General features: G+C 48.6%; 2 protein-coding genes across 2 annotated transcripts; both read right to left on the reverse strand.

The window, feature by feature from the left end:
* Nucleotides 1–523: 523 nt before the first annotated feature.
* LOC149353095 (polyadenylate-binding protein-interacting protein 1-like) lies at nucleotides 524–1,796 on the reverse strand. The gene has a single exon (XM_089577285.1). It carries the CDS (start codon nucleotides 1,794–1,796, stop codon nucleotides 603–605), a length of 1,194 nt encoding a protein of 397 aa, XP_089433411.1. The 3' UTR covers nucleotides 524–602.
* Nucleotides 1,797–10,112: 8,316 nt separating this feature from the next.
* LOC149353096 (polyadenylate-binding protein-interacting protein 1-like) lies at nucleotides 10,113–11,439 on the reverse strand. Its single transcript, XM_089577286.1, has one exon. The coding sequence runs from the start codon at nucleotides 11,437–11,439 to the stop codon at nucleotides 10,246–10,248; it is 1,194 nt and encodes a 397-aa protein (XP_089433412.1). The 3' UTR covers nucleotides 10,113–10,245.
* Nucleotides 11,440–18,939: the final 7,500 nt, after the last annotated feature.

Consider the following 18,939-nt stretch of genomic DNA (forward strand, 5'->3'; position numbering starts at 1 on the left):
TTTCCAAAGGAGGAACACCTCAGCAAATCTATAATACAGGCTTGATCAGACGATCTGCACACAAAGCCTCCTCAGCCGAACTGCCGGACGTCAGAAATCATTTTGAAGAGAGGTGAGATGGCCTGCACCGCAGTCTGGGCAGCATCCGGGTTGTTCAACCTGGTGACGACCCTACCCGAAGGGACGAACCGCAGCCGTGGTCTCGTGGCAGAGCACCCGCCTCGGCTTCGGGAGGTGGTGGGTTCGACTCCCGCCGCCGGCCGGGTACCCACCGGTTTTCTCATAATGGGTACAAGCTATGCCCGGCCTGGTGCTCGGCTTCGCAGGGTTGCATTGCTTGGGAAAGGAGCCTGCGCCTTCAAATCCCGGCGCTGTGGGCAAAGAGTCACGTGGACAAAGCGAAAGAGATGCAGAAAGCTTGTTTAGAAAAAAGGAAAAGCACAAAGTGGCACCACACTTTCCCCCCCAACCCCAATTCACACAAACATAGGGAGGAAAAAAATACAGTTAAGAAAACACTGGGTACTGTCCTGCACTTCCCCATCTTCGCACCTCTCGGCCAACCCACTCTGGTCCCCTCTCTTGCCGAGATGGAGAGAGCTTCACTGTCCCGATTCCTTGAGGAATTCTTCGTAGGCTGCCGCAATCTCATCGTCCATGTCGTCATTGCAGCAGTTGTTGGCGTAACCGCTTCCATCAGACATTTCGATGTTCCCCATCCGTTCTGTGAGGAGGACCTCTTGGATAAACCTCTCCTCTTCACTGGAGACCGGCACGCCGTCGGGACCACAAGTAATGGGAAGGCTGTCATCCGCCTGGCCAGCCGATGCGGTGCTCGAAGACGACGAAGAGCGGCCCCAGTTCCTCTCACGAAGTTCGAGGACATTCTTGACCATCAGCGCCGCGGTCGGGTCAATGTCCTTCTTGTGAGAGATCTCGCAGAGCTTCTCAAACACACTGTCGAGGGCACAACAGTCGGTTTCGGGTGAGCCCACCTTCTCATAGTCCTCCAGGCAGGCGCCAGTAAGTTTCAGCACCTGGATGGTGCATTTGATGTTCTCCTTGGTGAGCGACTGCAGAAGCGCGTGCATCATGTTGGGAATGGAGGCGGCCAGGTGCTTCACCTTGTAGGAGTGGGCCTTCCGCAGAAACACCATCTGAGAGAACAGTTCAGCAATGAACAGCAGCAACCCGCGCAGGTAGGCGTCGTCAAAATCACCGGACCCCAAGTCGTTTCGCTTGACGCACTCTTTGTGACACCGGTCTAGAAGCATGTTTGTAAAGTCCTCCTCCACGCCTCGAATGTGAAGGTTGCTCCCAAGATGGTTGCACAGGCGTGCCGCGCTATACCTGAAGTTAGCCTCTTTCAGTCCCTGTTGGAAGATAGTGTCGACCACCTGACAGAGACCGCCAGCGTCGGTAATGCCACTCAATATGCTTGTGACGTCTTCTATTTTGGAGTCGAACTCAGCAGGACACAGCGTGACGTCGTCAATGAAGCTCATGAGCTCCAGCATTGCATACTGGTTCGCGTCCTGTGACTGTGGTGAAGGTGGATAGGGTGGGCAGGGCTCTGCAACTTCCTGTGGCAGAGGGACTCTGAAATGCCTTGGTACGAACACCGGGGCCTCTGGTGAAAGCGTGCTTTTCAGCACGAATGATGGCATGCTTTTATCGTCAGAGCAGTCTGCCGACGCTGACCCGCCTTTCGGTGATTGTCGTAGCAGTGTGACCGCTGGCCCGGGAACGACGCCGCTTGCTGTCTTCGGGGTACCGGAGTTCCTCCTTGAATCCATGTTCACCCGCGATTCGGAGCTTGGCGGGGGGGCCTTGCGATGTCACCTCGGAAAAAGGCGCCCAGGGGAAGGCTGGCCTACCACAGGGAGTTCCCCTGACCAGGAGAAGACGTCGACAGCCGCCCCAAGACCAACGGCAAAAGCCCTGCAAAGGGAAGAACACGCAAACAATCACATTCTTCTTCTTCTTCTTCTCCACAGTAATCATGATACATACCCACGCGGGGGGATTGGCCAACGTACGGTGGTGAATGCCAACGTAGTATATGTGCGGAAAAAAAAACTAAGTAGAATGGTAGAATGACTGAAATTAGAAAATATATTAATTGGTGAAATTTTAAAATAAAATAAACAAATTAGATATGCGAAGAATAAAATAAATTACGCTTTTGGGACATGCGGTGGAATTTTATATGGAGTTAACACGGTAAGCGACCACTTGCAATAATGTAATCATGAAGGTAGCCGCAAATAGTGCTTAACGAGAATCCCGTGGCGCTCGCACCAAACTAGAGCAGAACTGGTAGAGACAAAGGGAGTCCTAACCTCGAAAGGCAGTTTTCTTCTTCCTCTTAAACCATGGCACATCCTCTTCTTCTTCTTCTTCCTTTCAAGACGTGGCACATACCCACATGGGGAGATTGGCCACGGTGTAGTGTAATAAACAAGGAAATTTGCGTAGGCGATTACGACAAAAATATCAGAGCCAAGCGGGAATTTTGAAAAATTATCGATGAAAAACGACAGAAGATTATTTAAAGTTAAATAACAAAAAATATTTTGAAGAAAAAAAAGAAAAGCTTCAAGAATTTTGAAAGAGTTAGCAAATAGACCTACCAGTTGCAATTATGTAATCATGGAGAACCCCACAAATTGCACCCAAGCAAATCCTTTTGAGCTCACAACGAACGATAATAACACTGGCAGCGATAACAGGAGCCCAAACCTAGAGAGAGGGACCTCCAGGTAAATCTTTCTCTGAAGTGCGAACATTTGACAATATAGGAGGAAATGGTCTTAAGATTCAACGTCCCCTCATCAGCCACATAAGTTTGTTGGTGACCACACACAACTGCACAGATACAAATTTCAACTGGGAATAGTGCATCGCAACCGCGTCATTGATACCTTACACAGCCTTACAAGCACTGAAACCTGGAAATCACCAGCAGACTGAAATTCGGGACGGGATGTGTCACTGACCCGCCAAGAGCTGACCTTGCTAAGTAATCAGCAACCTCGTTTAATGAATACCTGCAAGGCCAGGAAAACAAACAAAACGGACCTCTTTTAAAGCAGATGAGACAAAAAATCGCAGGAAACGGCTCAAAAAATCTTTTGTGAAGTTTCAAGGGAGACTAAAACTGACAAACAATCAGCCAAGTATTCAAGAAGCGTAGCTTGTTGGGCCAGTTGGTGCATTGTAAGTGGGAAACCAGCGGAAAGGACGCGTTCACAAGCAGGAGAAGTACACAGGACAACGCTGAAAACACAACTGAAATATTCTACATTTATCGCCAACAACAGAACAGGGTGCACATGCGCGAGATCAAAACAACAAGAACAAAATTGATCAAGCGTTGAAAGATAGCATGTGGCAACCTATGTCCCATTCATGAAACTGTACTCTTTTGCCGTGAACCTGACAGAGCTGTCGCTGACGCATCCAGAACCTAACGGCTTCATTTTCAAGGCTTCCAAGATTTCTCGTTCTGTCTGCGTTTTGCCGCGGCCGATGATTCTGACATTTTGGAACAGAAGGGTGCAGTCTTTGCAGTGGCTGCAATGTCTTGGCAGATTTGCTGTGTTGCCTGGCTGTAGCGAAGTGCGGTGCTGCCTCATACGGTCGTTGACGCATTGACCTGTTTGACCCATGTAGGCCTTGCGACAGGACAGTGGAAGCGAGTAAAAAACATCGGTTGTGCATTTGGTGAACATGCTCTGGTGCTTGACATTACATTTCTTTTTACTGCGAAAGCAATACTGCGCTAGATTTTGAGCCTTCAGCGTCGTCCCGGCGGTTCCACGTTTGACCTTTAACTTGACCTCTGTTGTGGCGTTCATTGATGCGCTCAGACATAGACAGAGTTGTACACTGCGTTGATTTGGAGGAAAGGAAAGGCGCCTTACCAACTCTGTGGTTTAGTGGACACCTCAATAGCACTTTAAGCTAATTCCGGCGTTCCGTGCAGCACTCAGGCTTTCGCCTTTCACTACTGTAGTCGCTAAACTTGCTCGTAATTTGCTTTCGCAACCTTCCGGGCTTAATCAAGCTAAGCCTCTGCCAATTTTTTTTTAATTCCCACCAAACGGTGGGAGGAGCCGACCAACCTTTCAGCCAGTCCCGTGGCGGCTTGCCGCTGTTATGTTTCTACCCCCCCCCCCCACCCCATCTCTCTTTGTGTGTTCCCGTCACACCTGTCTCCACTTAGGCCATGCCCAGATGCAGTGCGTGTTTCTGCGAAAGTGGTCTTTCTTCATGCACGCGCTCCCATGCAACCTCCTGACGGTGGAACCGAACACGAGGGACGCATTCGACTCTTGGATTCCACGTACCACCACTTCTGCCTAACTGCCACAACGTGTTTTCAGGAGTTCCCCTTAAACTGCACCCAAGGCAGCAGTATTGACCCTGCGACTTTGTGTGTGTGCATCTGTCAGGGTGACATGTCTCATCGCCTGCTGCCACCTGCGGAGACGAGCGTCTGCCAAGCGTCTGCCGTTCAACCGCGCCTCGCTCTTTTGTCAACCGCGGGGTGACGCCGCAGCAGGTGTCCGCCTTTGGGGCATATCCTTCGAACAAGATATGGAATCCACCTGGCCGGAAACGACTAGACCGACAACATGCCCTTCTGGACACTTCCGAGTATTCAAGGGCCTCAGCGGCCGAAGCGAGGTGACGACGCTGCAGGTGTTCGCCCTTGGCATTTCCTCGAAACAAGATATGGAATCCACCTGGCCTGACGGGCCACTTCCGAGTACCCAGGAGCCTCAGCCGAGGAAGACGACGAAGCGGTGAACGACCTTGGAGCACCCGGCCCACGTTCCTTCCTCCTTCGGCACTGCGGCGGTGCTCCTGGACCCGATGCCTGGTGGGACACGCTACTAGCCCGGCAAAACATATCACCGCTCTGCTATCGGCGGATTGATACGTAGTGATCGGCGAAAGCGAAGAGTCCACGCATATTTTTATTTCCGTGGGCCTAATTTGCAGCTATGTAGTCTCTGACTAGACCTATTTGTTCACGGAAACCTAAAAGAAACAAAATAACAGCGAAATCAAGGTCGCCACGCGACTGCCAGAAAGGCATTCCATGCGTTGGTCGACTCCTTCCATCGTATGCGGGGTATTAAAAAAAAAGCGGGAGCCGGCCGTTAATTCGATTTAATTAGGGAAATAGGCAACAGAGGGAAATAAATCGAAGTTTCTAAGAATGCTGGGAACGTGTAGGTCGATTTTCAGCGGCAAGAAGACGAGTTCATATTCCTCTTCAGTGCACCTTTAAAGCACCATCAAAAACTAGCCAGTTTAGCCCTTTTTCATCGTTTCTACTATTCATTCCCCTTAAGCGTCTACTCCCTGTTTTCAACTCTTCACAAAAAGTCAACAGGTGTCATACCCTTGCCCAAAAACACAACCATTTGCCCAGTCGTTCTTCATCCGAACAGCAAAAGATTGGAGCGGCCTTCCCAATGCCGCTCTAATAATAGATAAGCTTGCATTCAAAGATAAGCTTAAATCATTAAACACATTTTAGGTTTTCGTGTACCTTTCCTCTCTAACGTTGACCTATTGCACTTTGTTTTACTATGCGGTTTTTACTGTTCTCTAATCCGTTATTGAAGCGCTTCTTCCTGTCTTTTATTAATGTCTTGTTTTTCCTTTCTTTTCGAAAGCATTTGAGCGTTCTGCATTTTGATTTTCTGAGCTGTTTACCAGTTTTATTTGTATTTTGAACCTTGATGTTGCCATGGCACAGAATATGTTCGTTTTTTGTTGATATTTCTGCACACTCCACCCCTCATGTAATGCCCGTTGTTTGGGGTCTCTGAGGTACTAAAATAAATAAATAAATAAATAAATAAATAAATAAATAAATAAATAAATAAATAAATAAACCTGTAGAACGTAGAACTCAGTGAAATAAGGCAGCGGCTAACACGGCGAACGTACAAATTAGGGGACTACTTGACGCATCACAGACGAAAAAGCTTTCCATTTCTACGTCAAAAATGACATCTCGCCCTGTGAAAGCCCGAAAACGGACGTTCGGGAAATCGGGAAAATGTGCAAAGGCTTTAAGAAGGGGCGGGGGAGGGGGGGGGGGGCGGTCGCCCCTTAGGACCGCCTTTGTGGGTGGTACGCCGTAGTACGCCTATGGCTGCTGTAGGTCAGATCTAGGACTGCCTGAGTCAAGCGTGCCGTGAAAGCAGCTCCACGGTCAGCAATGATAACCGCAGCGGCGCCATGACACAGCACGATGTTGTGTAGAAAAAAGTGGATACTTCGACAGCAGTTCGGTTTGCAAGTGCCGTTGTCTCAGCGTACCGCGTCAAATAACCGATCACGACAGCAATCCAAATTTCCAGTGGATGACTTCGGGAAAGGGCCGAGTAGGTCCATTCCTATTTGCTGGAAAGGTGTCTTCGGAGGCGCTATGGGGTGAAGAAATCCGGCGGGTTTGAAGGATGGAGTCTTGTTGGCAGTCGCGACAGGTTTTGACGTATGTCCGCACTGATAGAAGTAATCTGGGCCAGTAGTACCTCTGTCGAATACTTGCTAATGTACGACTGGTTCCCAGGTGGCCGGCAGATGGTTTGTGTGGCAAGCGCTCACGATATCGGGTCGCAGGTGTGTCGCGACTACGAGCAGAAATGTTACGGTCCGGCCTTTTTTTCTCCACATCCACATATATGGAGGGCATGTCGGCCAGGGTTCTGTTAAGGCGTTCCACCAAGCCATTTGTCTGTGGGTGGTCAGTGGCGGTCCCAGCGATTGGCTTTAGGGGGGGAAGGGGGGGGGGGCGGACCTCCGTGTACCAAAAAAAATAAATAAAAAACACGATTTTTTATTTACACTGTACTTGTACAACAATGTTCCTGCACTTTGTTGATGAAAAATTGATGGCGAACGATAAGATGTTACACCATTACTCCCGCTTCTAATGCTAACGGTTACGTGAACAATATTCATATGTAATGCATATCTATTTATGATTTATATATGAATGTTGCTCACGTAACCATTAACCTATATAATTCATATATATTTACGCGGCGGTCGAATTTTGATCTAAGAAAAATTCTAGCGGCCCGTATATTCTGCGATGTCAGAGCTCGTTAAATAACCACCGGTGGTTGAAATTTCCGGAGCCCTTTATTTCGACGTCCGTCATAACCCGAGTCCCTTTGTGACGTCAAACTCCCATAAAACACACTAACAAAACATATGTATTTATCTCAAATATTTAAATTTGAATAATAGTGCCAGTCATGATGCTCAAAAGTAACTGTAGGGGCACGGCAGGACCACGATACCTCGATGATCACGTACGAATTGCACTCCAATAACTACCGACCTGTTGTATAACTGGTAATGTTGTAAGACAGTATTAGCTTACAACGTGACTTACTAGGTGTAGAAATATGGTGTGTAAAATGGTAAATGTGTTTAAAATATTGCTAAGTGTAAGTTCATGCACTTCCATAGACGCTCCAACTTAATACCAGATAGCTACTGTATCTGTGGTTCTCGTTTACATGCTACTAAAGCTTAGAAATATCTCAGATTACACCTGTCTGACGCTCTTACGTGGTCAACACACATCAACCACACCACTGCAGCATCCAGCCGATCCCTTGGCACTCTTCAACGCTCAATGAAGTTTGCCCCAGCACATGTAAAATTACTAGCCTACAGCACATAATGCGCCCCAAATTAGAATATGCAGCCGCCATTTGGGACTCACATGAGGAATACCTCTCTGAAAGCATAGAAACTATTCAAAATCCCGCCATTAGATATGTTCACTCCGATTATTCATCCTACAGAAGTGTAACCGATCGGAAGAACCGATCCAGCTCGCCATTATTACTCGATCTACACGTATCGAGCGTTCTTGGAAACTTATAATTATTGCCCTGTGCGACCAATTTCCCTAATTTAAATTTGATTGACGTCGGACTACCACATTTTTATTGCGAAAGCAATATTACGACCGGTTTCAGCTCTTCGCGTCGGGGCGGCCGCGAGGCACGTTTGATCTTGAAGGGCGGCGCGAGGCGCTGCCCTCGCCGCGCTCTCGCCAGCTGCGGAGTGTGGAGAGGAGGCTGTAGAACGAGGGAGAGGGGGTATAAGGTGCTGGTTGGTTGGTTGGTTTATGGGGTTTAACGTCCCTAATACCCCTGTCACACTAGCAAATTTAATGTCATTCGAACCTAATGGCATTCGATGCATCGAATGTCATTCGGTCTCTTTCCGTGCTACACGGAGAAAAGTAATGTCATTCGAAAATGATGGCATCGACGATCAGAGAAAAAACAATAGTCCGACCGAACGTCATCAGCGCGCATAAAAGATGTTTGAAATTGTTGTGCAGTGTTTCAAAAGCGGGTGAGAACATTTGTGTGCCGTATTTATTATTATTTGCGGCCATTCTGCACCGCTTTAGCCATCAAAAGCCAAGCCAAGTACAAAGTCAACCACAAATCCGATAAATGTAAACAAACAAAATGGCTGACATGGCGGCGCGCGGACACGCGCGGAGCTTGGAAATGACTTCCAAAAGGTGAACTGCTCAGTTACGTCTTTAAGTACCTTCGAGCTTAACAAACATGGCACGCCAGCCAGCAAGAATCACGCATCCCAAAATGACCGACGGTGGCGGGAAAGACGCTGCTTCGCGCTCGGCCGCTGCTGTAGGCTGCTGAGATCGAGAGTAATAGCTATCCACGACAGCCTGGTGTGAACAGATTCACACCAACATTAACTTTTTTTTAGCAGAACTAAATAAATGCACTTTCTAGGTTTGGCAGTGTGCACATTATTTTTTCGCGTCGCTTGTTCCTGCTGCGTATCTGGTGTCCAGAGTTCGCATTCGGTTCGAGATCGAATGCGAATGAGTTCCCCTAACTCATTCGATGGCGAATGTCATTCGAACCTAATGACATTGCATGTTTCCGTGTAGCAGTCGATTAATGACATTAGGTGCTAATGTCAATCGATTGGAATGACATTAAATTTGCTAGTGTGACAGGGTTATAAGGCTATGAGAGACGCCGTAGTGGAGGGCTCCGGAAATTTCGACCACCTGGGGTTCTTTAACGTGCACTGACATCGCACAGTACACGGGCCTCGAATTTCTCCTCCAAAGAAATTCAGCCGCCGCGGCCGGGATCGAACCCGCGTCTTTCAGGCCAGCAGCCGAGCACCATAGCCACTGAGCCACCGCGGCGGCGGGTATAAGATGCGTTCGCTCGCTTGCCGGCTCCATCGTTATGCCGCCTGAAAAACAGAAAGGGAGGCTACGTCGGCTTGCCGAAGCCAGGAAATGACAACGGGCTTCGGACACAGATGAAGAACGCGAACAGCGCCTTGCTAAGCGGCGCGCTCAAGACGCTGCTAGACGGGCGCACCGCGCCTCTATCGAAACCGAATCGTCTACAACCGGTGATGATCCCGAATGGAACGCTATGAATGCTTACGCAACCTACCATGTTTAACCAAAGCTAAACCTTAGCAACTTTTCTCAAGCACGCCTCCGAAGGACTAACTCGGGAATCGACACCCCTCACTAGACACTCAGAGCGTGCCAAGTGCGGGGAAATAGGAGCGCTCACCGAGTGATTTCCAAAGGAGGAACACCTCAGCAAATCTATAATACAGGCTTGATCAGACGATCTGCACACAAAGCCTCCTCAGCCGAACTGCCGGACGTCAGAAATCATTTTGAAGAGAGGTGAGATGGCCTGCACCGCAGTCTGGGCAGCATCCGGGTTGTTCAACCTGGTGACGACCCTACCCGAAGGGACGAACCGCAGCCGTGGTCTCGTGGCAGAGCACCCGCCTCGGCTTCGGGAGGTGGTGGGTTCGACTCCCGCCGCCGGCCGGGTACCCACCGGTTTTCTCATAATGGGTACAAGCTATGCCCCGGCCTGGTGCTCGGCTTCCCAGGGTTGCATTGCTTGGGAAAGGAGCCTGCGCCTTCAAATCCCGGCGCTGTGGGCAAAGAGTCACGTGGACAAAGCGAAATAGATGCAGAAAGCTTGTTTAGAAAAAAGGAAAAGCACAAAGTGGCACCACACTTTCCCCCCCAACCCCAATTCACACAAACATAGGGAGGAAAAAAATACAGTTAAGAAAACACTGGGTACTGTCCTGCACTTCCCCATCTTCGCACCTCTCGGCCAACCCACTCTGGTCCCCTCTCTTGCCGAGATGGAGAGAGCTTCACTGTCCCGATTCCTTGAGGAATTCTTCGTAGGCTGCCGCAATCTCATCGTCCATGTCGTCATTGCAGCAGTTGTTGGCGTAACCGCTTCCATCAGACATTTCGATGTTCCCCATCCGTTCTGTGAGGAGGACCTCTTGGATAAACGTCTCCTCTTCACTGGAGACCGGCACGCCGTCGGGACCACAAGTAATGGGAAGGCTGTCATCCGCCTGGCCAGCCGATGCGGAGCTCGAGGACGACGAAGAGCGGCCCCAGTTCCTCTCACGAAGTTCGAGGACATTCTTGACCATCGGCGCCGCGGTCGGGTCAATGTCCTTCTTGTGAGAGATCTCGCAGAGCTTCTCAAACACACTGTCGAGGGCACAACAGTCGGTTTCGGGTGAGCCCACCTTCTCATAGTCCTCCAGGCAGGCGCCAGTAAGTTTCAGCACCTGGATGGTGCATTTGATGTTCTCCTTGGTGAGCGACTGCAGAAGCGCGTGCATCATGTTGGGAATGGAGGCGGCCAGGTGCTTCACCTTGTAGGAGTGGGCCTTCCGCAGAAACACCATCTGAGAGAACAGTTCAGCAATGAACAGCAGCAACCCGCGCAGGTAGGCGTCGTCAAAATCACCGGACCCCAAGTCGTTTCGCTTGACGCACTCTTTGTGACACCGGTCTAGAAGCATGTTTGTAAAGTCCTCCTCCACGCCTCGAATGTGAAGGTTGCTCCCAAGATGGTTGCACAGGCGTGCCGCGCTATACCTGAAGTTAGCCTCTTTCAGTCCCTGTTGGAAGATAGTGTCGACCACCTGACAGAGACCGCCAGCGTCGGTAATGCCACTCAATATGCTTGTGACGTCTTCTATTTTGGAGTCGAACTCAGCAGGACACAGCGTGACGTCGTCAATGAAGCTCATGAGCTCCAGCATTGCATACTGGTTCGCGTCCTGTGACTGTGGTGAAGGTGGATAGGGTGGGCAGGGCTCTGCAACTTCCTGTGGCAGAGGGACTCTGAAATGCCTTGGTACGAACACCGGGGCCTCTGGTGAAAGCGTGCTTTTCAGCACGAATGATGGCATGCTTTTATCGTCAGAGCAGTCTGCCGACGCTGACCCGCCTTTCGGTGATTGTCGTAGCAGTGTGACCGCTGGCCCGGGAACGACGCCGCTTGCTGTCTTCGGGGTACCGGAGTTCCTCCTTGAATCCATGTTCACCCGCGATTCGGAGCTTGGCGGGGGGGCCTTGCGATGTCACCTCGGAAAAAGGCGCCCAGGGGAAGGCTGGCCTACCACAGGGAGTTCCCCTGACCAGGAGAAGACGTCGACAGCCGCCCCAAGACCAACGGCAAAAGCCCTGCAAAGGGAAGAACACGCAAACAATCACATTCTTCTTCTTCTTCTTCTTCTCCACAGTAATCATGATACATACCCACGCGGGGGGATTGGCCAACGTACGGTGGTGAATGCCAACGTAGTATATGTGCGGAAAAAGAAACTAAGTAGAATGGTAGAATGACTGAAATTAGAAAATATATTAATTGGTGAAATTTTAAAATAAAATAAACAAATTAGATATGCGAAGAATAAAATAAATTACGCTTTTGGGACATGCGGTGGAATTTTATATGGAGTTAACACGGTAAGCGACCACTTGCAATAATGTAATCATGAAGGTAGCCGCAAATAGTGCTTAACGAGAATCCCGTGGCGCTCGCACCAAACTAGAGCAGAACTGGTAGAGACAAAGGGAGTCCTAACCTCGAAAGGCAGTTTTCTTCTTCTTCCTCTTAAACCATGGCACATCCTCTTCTTCTTCTTCTTCCTTTCAAGACGTGGCACATACCCACATGGGGAGATTGGCCACGGTGTAGTGTAATAAACAAGGAAATTTGCGTAGGCGATTACGACAAAAATATCAGAGCCAAGCGGGAATTTTGAAAAATGTATCGATGAAAAACGACAGAAGATTATTTAAAGTTAAATAACAAAAAATATTTTGAAGAAAAAAAAGAAAAGCTTCAAGAATTTTGAAAGAGTTAGCAAATAGACCTACCAGTAGCAATTATGTAATCATGGAGAACCCCACAAACTGCACCCAAGCAAATCCTTTTGAGCTCGCAACGAACGATAATAACACTGGCAGCGATAACAGGAGCCCAAACCTAGAGAGAGGGACCTCCAGGTAAATCTTTCTCTGAAGTGCGAACATTTGAGAATATAGGAGGAAATGGTCTTAAGATTCAACGTCCCCTCATCAGCCACATAAGTTTGTTGGTGACCACACACAACTGCACAGATACAAATTTCAACTGGGAATAGTGCATCACAACCGCGTCATTGATACCTTACACAGCCTTACAAGCACTGAAACCTGGAAATCACCAGCAGACTGAAATTCGGGACGGGATGTGTCACTGACCCGCCAAGAGCTGACCTTGCTAAGTAATCAGCAACCTCGTTTAATGAATACCTGCAAAGCCAGGAAAACAAACAAAACGGACCTCTTTTAAAGCAGATGAGACAAAAAATCGCAGGAAACGGCTCAAAAAATCTTTTGTGAAGTTTCAAGGGAGACTAAAACTGACAAACAATCAGCCAAGTATTCAAGAAGCGTAGCTTGTTGGGCCAGTTGGTGCATTGTAAGTGGGAAACCAGCGGAAAGGACGCGTTCACAAGCAGGAGAAGTACACAGGACAACGCTGAAAACACAACTGAAATATTCTACATTTATCGCCAACAACAGAACAGGGTGCACATGCGCGAGATCAAAACAACAAGAACAAAATTGATCAAGCGTTGAAAGATAGCATGTGGCAACCTATGTCCCATTCATGAAACTGTACTCTTTTGCCGTGAACCTGACAGAGCTGTCGCTGACGCATCCAGAACCTAACTGCTTCATTTTGAAGGCTTCCAAGATTTCTCGTTCTGTCTGCGTTTTGCCGCGGCCGATGATTCTGACATTTTGGAACAGAAGGGTGCAGTCTTTGCAGTGGCTGCAATGTCTTGGCAGATTTGCTGTGTTGCCTGGCTGTAGCGAAGTGCGGTGCTGCCTCATACGGTCGTTGACGCATTGACCTGTTTGACCTATGTAGGCCTTGCGACAGGACAGTGGAAGCGAGTAAAAAACATCGGTTGTGCATTTGGTGAACATGCTCTGGTGCTTGACATTACATTTATTTTTACTGCGAAAGCAATACTGCGCTAGATTTTGAGCCTTCAGCGTCGTCCCGGCGGTTCCACGTTTGACCTTTAACTTGACCTCTGTTGTGGCGTTCATTGATGCGCTCAGACATAGACAGAGTTGTACACTGCGTTGATTTGGAGGAAAGGAAAGGCGCCTTACCAACTCTGTGGTTTAGTGGACACCTCAATAGCACTTTAAGCTAATTCCGGCGTTCCGTGCAGCACTCAGGCTTTCGCCTTTCACTACTGTAGTCGCTAAACTTGCTCGTAATTTGCTTTCGCAACCTTCCGGGCTTAACCAAGCTAAGCCTCTGCCAATTTTTTTTTAATTCCCACCAAACGGTGGGAGGAGCCGACCAACCTTTCAGCCAGTCCCGTGGCGGCTTGCCGCTGTTGTGTTTCTACCCCCCCCCCACCCCAACTCTCTTTGTGTGTTCCCGTCACACCTGTCTCCACTTAGGCCATGCCCAGATGCAGTGCGTGTTTCTGCGAAAGTGGTCTTTCTTCATGCACGCGCTCCCATGCAACCTCCTGACAGGTGGAACCGAACACGAGGGACGCATTCGACTCTTGGATTCCACGTACCACCACTTCTGCCTAACTGCCACGACGTGTTTTCCGGAGTTCCCCTTAAACGGCACCCAAGGCAGCAGTATTGACCCTGCGACTTTGTGTGTGTGCATCTGTCAGGGTGACATGTCTCATCGCCTGCTGCCACCTGCGGAGACGAGCGTCTGCCAAGCGTCTGCTGTTCAACCGCGCCTCGCTCTTTTGTCAACCGCGGGGTGACGCCGCAGCAGGTGTCCGCCTTTGGGGCATTTCCTTGGAACAAGATATGGAATCCACCTGGCCGGAAACGACTAGACCGACAACATGCCCTTCTGGACACTTCCGAGTATTCAAGGGCCTCAGCGGCTGAAGCGAGGTGACGACGCTGCAGGTGTTCGCCCTTGGCGTTTCCTCGAAACAAGATATGGAATCCACCTGGCCTGACGGGCCACTTCCGAGTACCCAGGGGCCTCAGCCGAGGAAGACGACGAAGCGGTGAACGACCTTGGAGCACCCGGCCCACGTTCCTTCCTCCTTCGGCACTGCGGCGGTGCTCCTGGACCCGATGCCTGGTGGGACACGCTACTAGCCCGGCAAAACATATCACCGCTCTGCTATCGGCGGAGTGATACGTAGTGATCGGCGAAAGCGAAGAGTCCACGCATATTTTTATTTCCGTGGGCCTAATTTGCAGCTATGTAGTCTCTGACTAGACCTATTTGTTCACGGAAACCTAAAAGAAACAAAATAACAGCGAAATCAAGGTCGCCACGCGACTGCCAGAAAGGCATTCCATGCGTTGGTCGACTCCTTCCATCGTATGCGGGGTATTAAAAAAAAAGCGGGAGCCGGCCGTTAATTCGATTTAATTAGGGAAATAGGCAACAGAGGGAAATAAATCGAAGTTTCTAAGAATGCTGGGAACGTGTAGGTCGATTTTCAGCGGCAAGAAGACGAGTTCATATTCCTCTTCAGTGCACCTTTAAAGCACCATCAAAAACTAGCCAGTTTAGCCCTTTTTCATCGTTTCTACTATTCATTTCCCTTAAGCGTCTACTCCCTGTTTTCAACTCTTCACAAAAAGTCAACAGGTGTCATACCCTTGCCCAAAAACACAACCATTTGCCCAGTCGTTCTTCATCCGAACAGCAAAAGATTGGAGCGGCCTTCCCAATGCCGCTCTAATAATAGATAAGCTTGCATTCAAAGATAAGCTTAAATCATTAAACACATTTTAGGTTTTCGTGTACCTTTCCTCTCTAACGTTGACCTATTGCACTTTGTTTTACTATGCGGTTTTTACTGTTCTCTAATCCGTTATTGAAGCGCTTCTTCCTGTCTTTTATTAATGTCTTGTTTTTCCTTTCTTTTCGAAAGCATTTGAGCGTTCTGCATTTTGATTTTCTGAGCTGTTTACCAGTTTTATTTGTATTTTGAACCTTGATGTTGCCATGGCACAGAATATGTTCGTTTTTTGTTGATATTTCTGCACACTCCACCCCTCATGTAATGCCCGTTGTTTGGGGTCTCTGAGGTACTAAAATAAATAAATAAATAAATAAATAAATAAATAAATAAACAAACCTGTAGAACGTAGAACTCAGTGAAATAAGGCAGCGGCTAACACGGCGAACGTTCAAATTAGGGGACTACTTGACGGATCACAGACGAAAAAGCTTTCCATTTCTACGTCAAAAATGACATCTCGCCCTGTGAAAGCCCGAAAACGGACGTTCGGGAAATCGGGAAAATGTGCAAAGGCTTTAAGAAGGGGCGGGGGAGGGGGGGGGGGGGCGGTCGCCCCTTAGGACCGCCTTTGTGGGTGGTACGCCGTAGTACGCCTATGGCTGCTGTAGGTCAGATCTAGGACTGCCTGAGTCAAGCGTGCCGTGAAAGCAGCTCCACGGTCAGCAATGATAACCGCAGCGGCGCCATGACACAGCACGATGTTGTGTAGAAAAAAGTGGCTACTTCGACAGCAGTTCCGTTTGCAAGTGCCGTTGTCTCAGCGTACCGCGTCAAATAACCGATCACGACAGCAATCCAAATTTCCAGTGGATGACTTCGGGAAAGGGCCGAGTAGGTCCATTCCTATTTGTTGGAAAGGTGTCTTCGGAGGCGCTATGGGGTGAAGAAATCCGGCGGGTTTGAAGGATGGAGTCTTGTTGGCAGTCGCGACAGGTTTTGACGTATGTCCGCACTGATAGAAGTAATCTGGGCCAGTAGTACCTCTGTCGAATACTTGCTAATGTACGACTGGTTCCCAGGTGGCCGGCAGATGGTTTGTGTGGCAAGCGCTCACGATATCGGGTCGCAGGTGTGTCGGGACTACGAGCAGAAATGTTACGGTCCGGCCTTTTTTTCTCCACATCCACATATATGGAGGGCATGTCGGCCAGGGTTCTGTTAAGGCGTTCCACTAAGCCATTTGTCTGTGGATGGTCAGTGGCGGTCCCAGCGATTGGCTTTAGGGGGGGAAGGGGGGGTGGGGCGGACCTCCGTGTACCAAAAAAAATAAATAAAAACAACGATTTTTTATTTACACTGTACTTGTACAACAATTTTCCTGCACTTTGTTGATGAAAAATTGATGGCGAACGATAAGATGTTACACCATTACTCACGCTTCTAATGCTAACGGTTACGTGAACAATATTCATATGTAATGCATATCTATTTATGATTTATATATGAATGTTGCTCACGTAACCATTAACCTATATAATTCATATATATTTACGCGGCGGTCGAATTTTGATCTAAGAAAAATTCTAGCGGCCCGTATACTCTGCGATGTCAGAGCTCGTTAAATAACCACCGGTGGTTGAAATTTCCGGAGCCCTTTATTTCGACGTCCGTCATAACCCGAGTCCCTTTGTGACGTCAAACTCCCATAAAACACACTAACAAAACATATGTATTTATCTCAAATATTTAAATTTGAATAATAGTGCCAGTCATGACGCTCAACAGTAACTGTAGGGGCACGGCAGGACCACGATACCTCGATGATCACGTACGAATTGCACTCCAATAACTACCGACCTGTTGTATAACTGGTAATGTTGTAAGACAGTATTAGCTTACAACGTGACTTACTAGGTGTAGAAATATGGTGTGTAAAATGGTAAATGTGTTTAAAATATTGCTAAGTGTAAGTTCATGCACTTCCATAGACGCTCCAACTTAATACCAGATAGCTACTGTATCTGTGGTTCTCGTTTACATGCTACTAAAGCTTAGAAATATCTCAGATTACACCTGTCTGACGCTCTTACGTGGTCAACACACATCAACCACACCACTGCAGCATCCAGCCGATCCCTTGGCACTCTTCAACGCTCAATGAAGTTTGCCCCAGCACATGTAAAATTACTAGCCTACAGCACATAATGCGCCCCAAATTAGAATATGCAGCCGCCATTTGGGACTCACATGAGGAATACCTCTCTGAAAGCATAGAAACTATTCAAAATCCCGCCATTAGATATGTTCACTCCGATTATTCATCCTACAGAAGTGTAACCGATCGGAAGAACCGATCCAGCTTGCCATTATTACTCGATCTACACGTATCGAGCGTTCTTGGAAACTTATAATTATTGCCCTGTGCGACCAATTTCCCTAATTTAAATTTGATTGACGTCGGACTACCACATTTTTATTGCGAAAGCAATATTACGACCGGTTTCAGCTCTTCGCGTCGGGGCGGCCGCGAGGCACGTTTGATCTTGAAGGGCGGCGCGAGGCGCTGCCCTCGCCGCGCTCTCGCCAGCTGCGGAGTGTGGAGAGGAGGCTGTAGAACGAGGGAGAGGGGGTATAAGGTGCTGGTTGGTTGGTTGGTTTATGGGGTTTAGCGTCCCTAATACCCCTGTCACACTAGCAAATTTAATGTCATTCGAACCTAATGGCATTCGATGCATCGAATGTCATTCGGTCTCTTTCCGTGCTACACGGAGAAAAGTAATGTCATTCGAAAATGATGGCATCGACGATCAGAGAAAAAACAATAGTCCGACCGAACGTCATCAGCGCGCATAAAAGATGTTTGAAATTGTTGTGCAGTGTTTCAAAAGCGGGTGAGAACATTTGTGGGCCGTATTTATTATTATTTGCGGCCATTCTGCACCGCTTTAGCCATCAAAAGCCAAGCCAAGTACAAAGTCAACCACAAATCCGATAAATGTAAACAAACAAAATGGCTGACATGGCGGCGCGCGGACACGCGCGGAGCTTGGAAATGACTTCCAAAAGGTGAACTGCTCAGTTACGTCTTTAAGTACCTTCGAGCTTAACAAACATGGCACGCCAGCCAGCAAGAATCACGCATCCCAAAATGACCGACGGTCGCGGGAAAGACGCTGCTTCGCGCTCGGCCGCTGCTGTAGGCTGCTGAGATCGAGAGTAATAGCTATCCACGACAGCCTGGTGTGAACAGATTCACACCAACATTAACTTTTTTTTAGCAGAACTAAATAAATGCACTTTCTAGGTTTGGCAGTGTGCACATTATTTTTTCGCGTCGCTTGTTCCTGCTGCGTATCTGGTGTCCAGAGTTCGCATTCGGTTCGAGATCGAATGCGAATGAGTTCCCCTAACTCATTCGATGGCGAATGTCATTCGAACCTAATGACATTGCATGTTCCCGTGTAGCAGTCGATTAATGACATTAGGTGCTAATGTCAATCGATTGGAATGACATTAAATTTGCTAGTGTGACAGGGTTATAAGGCTATGAGAGACGCCGTAGTGGAGGGCTCCGGAAATTTCGACCACCTGGGGTTCTTTAACGTGCACTGACATCGCACAGTACACGGGCCTCGAATTTCTCCTGCAAAGAAATTCAGCCGCCGCGGCCGGGATCGAACCCGCGTCTTTCAGGCCAGCAGCCGAGCACCATAGCCACTGAGCCACCGCGGCGGCGGGTATCAGATGCGTTCGCTCGCTTGCCGGCTCCATCGTTATGCCGCCTGA

The sequence above is a fragment of the Amblyomma mixtum genome, chromosome 3 (genome assembly GCF_055824585.1).
Source record: "Amblyomma mixtum isolate Tamu chromosome 3, ASM5582458v1, whole genome shotgun sequence".
NCBI classification, from domain to species: domain Eukaryota; kingdom Metazoa; phylum Arthropoda; class Arachnida; order Ixodida; family Ixodidae; genus Amblyomma; species Amblyomma mixtum.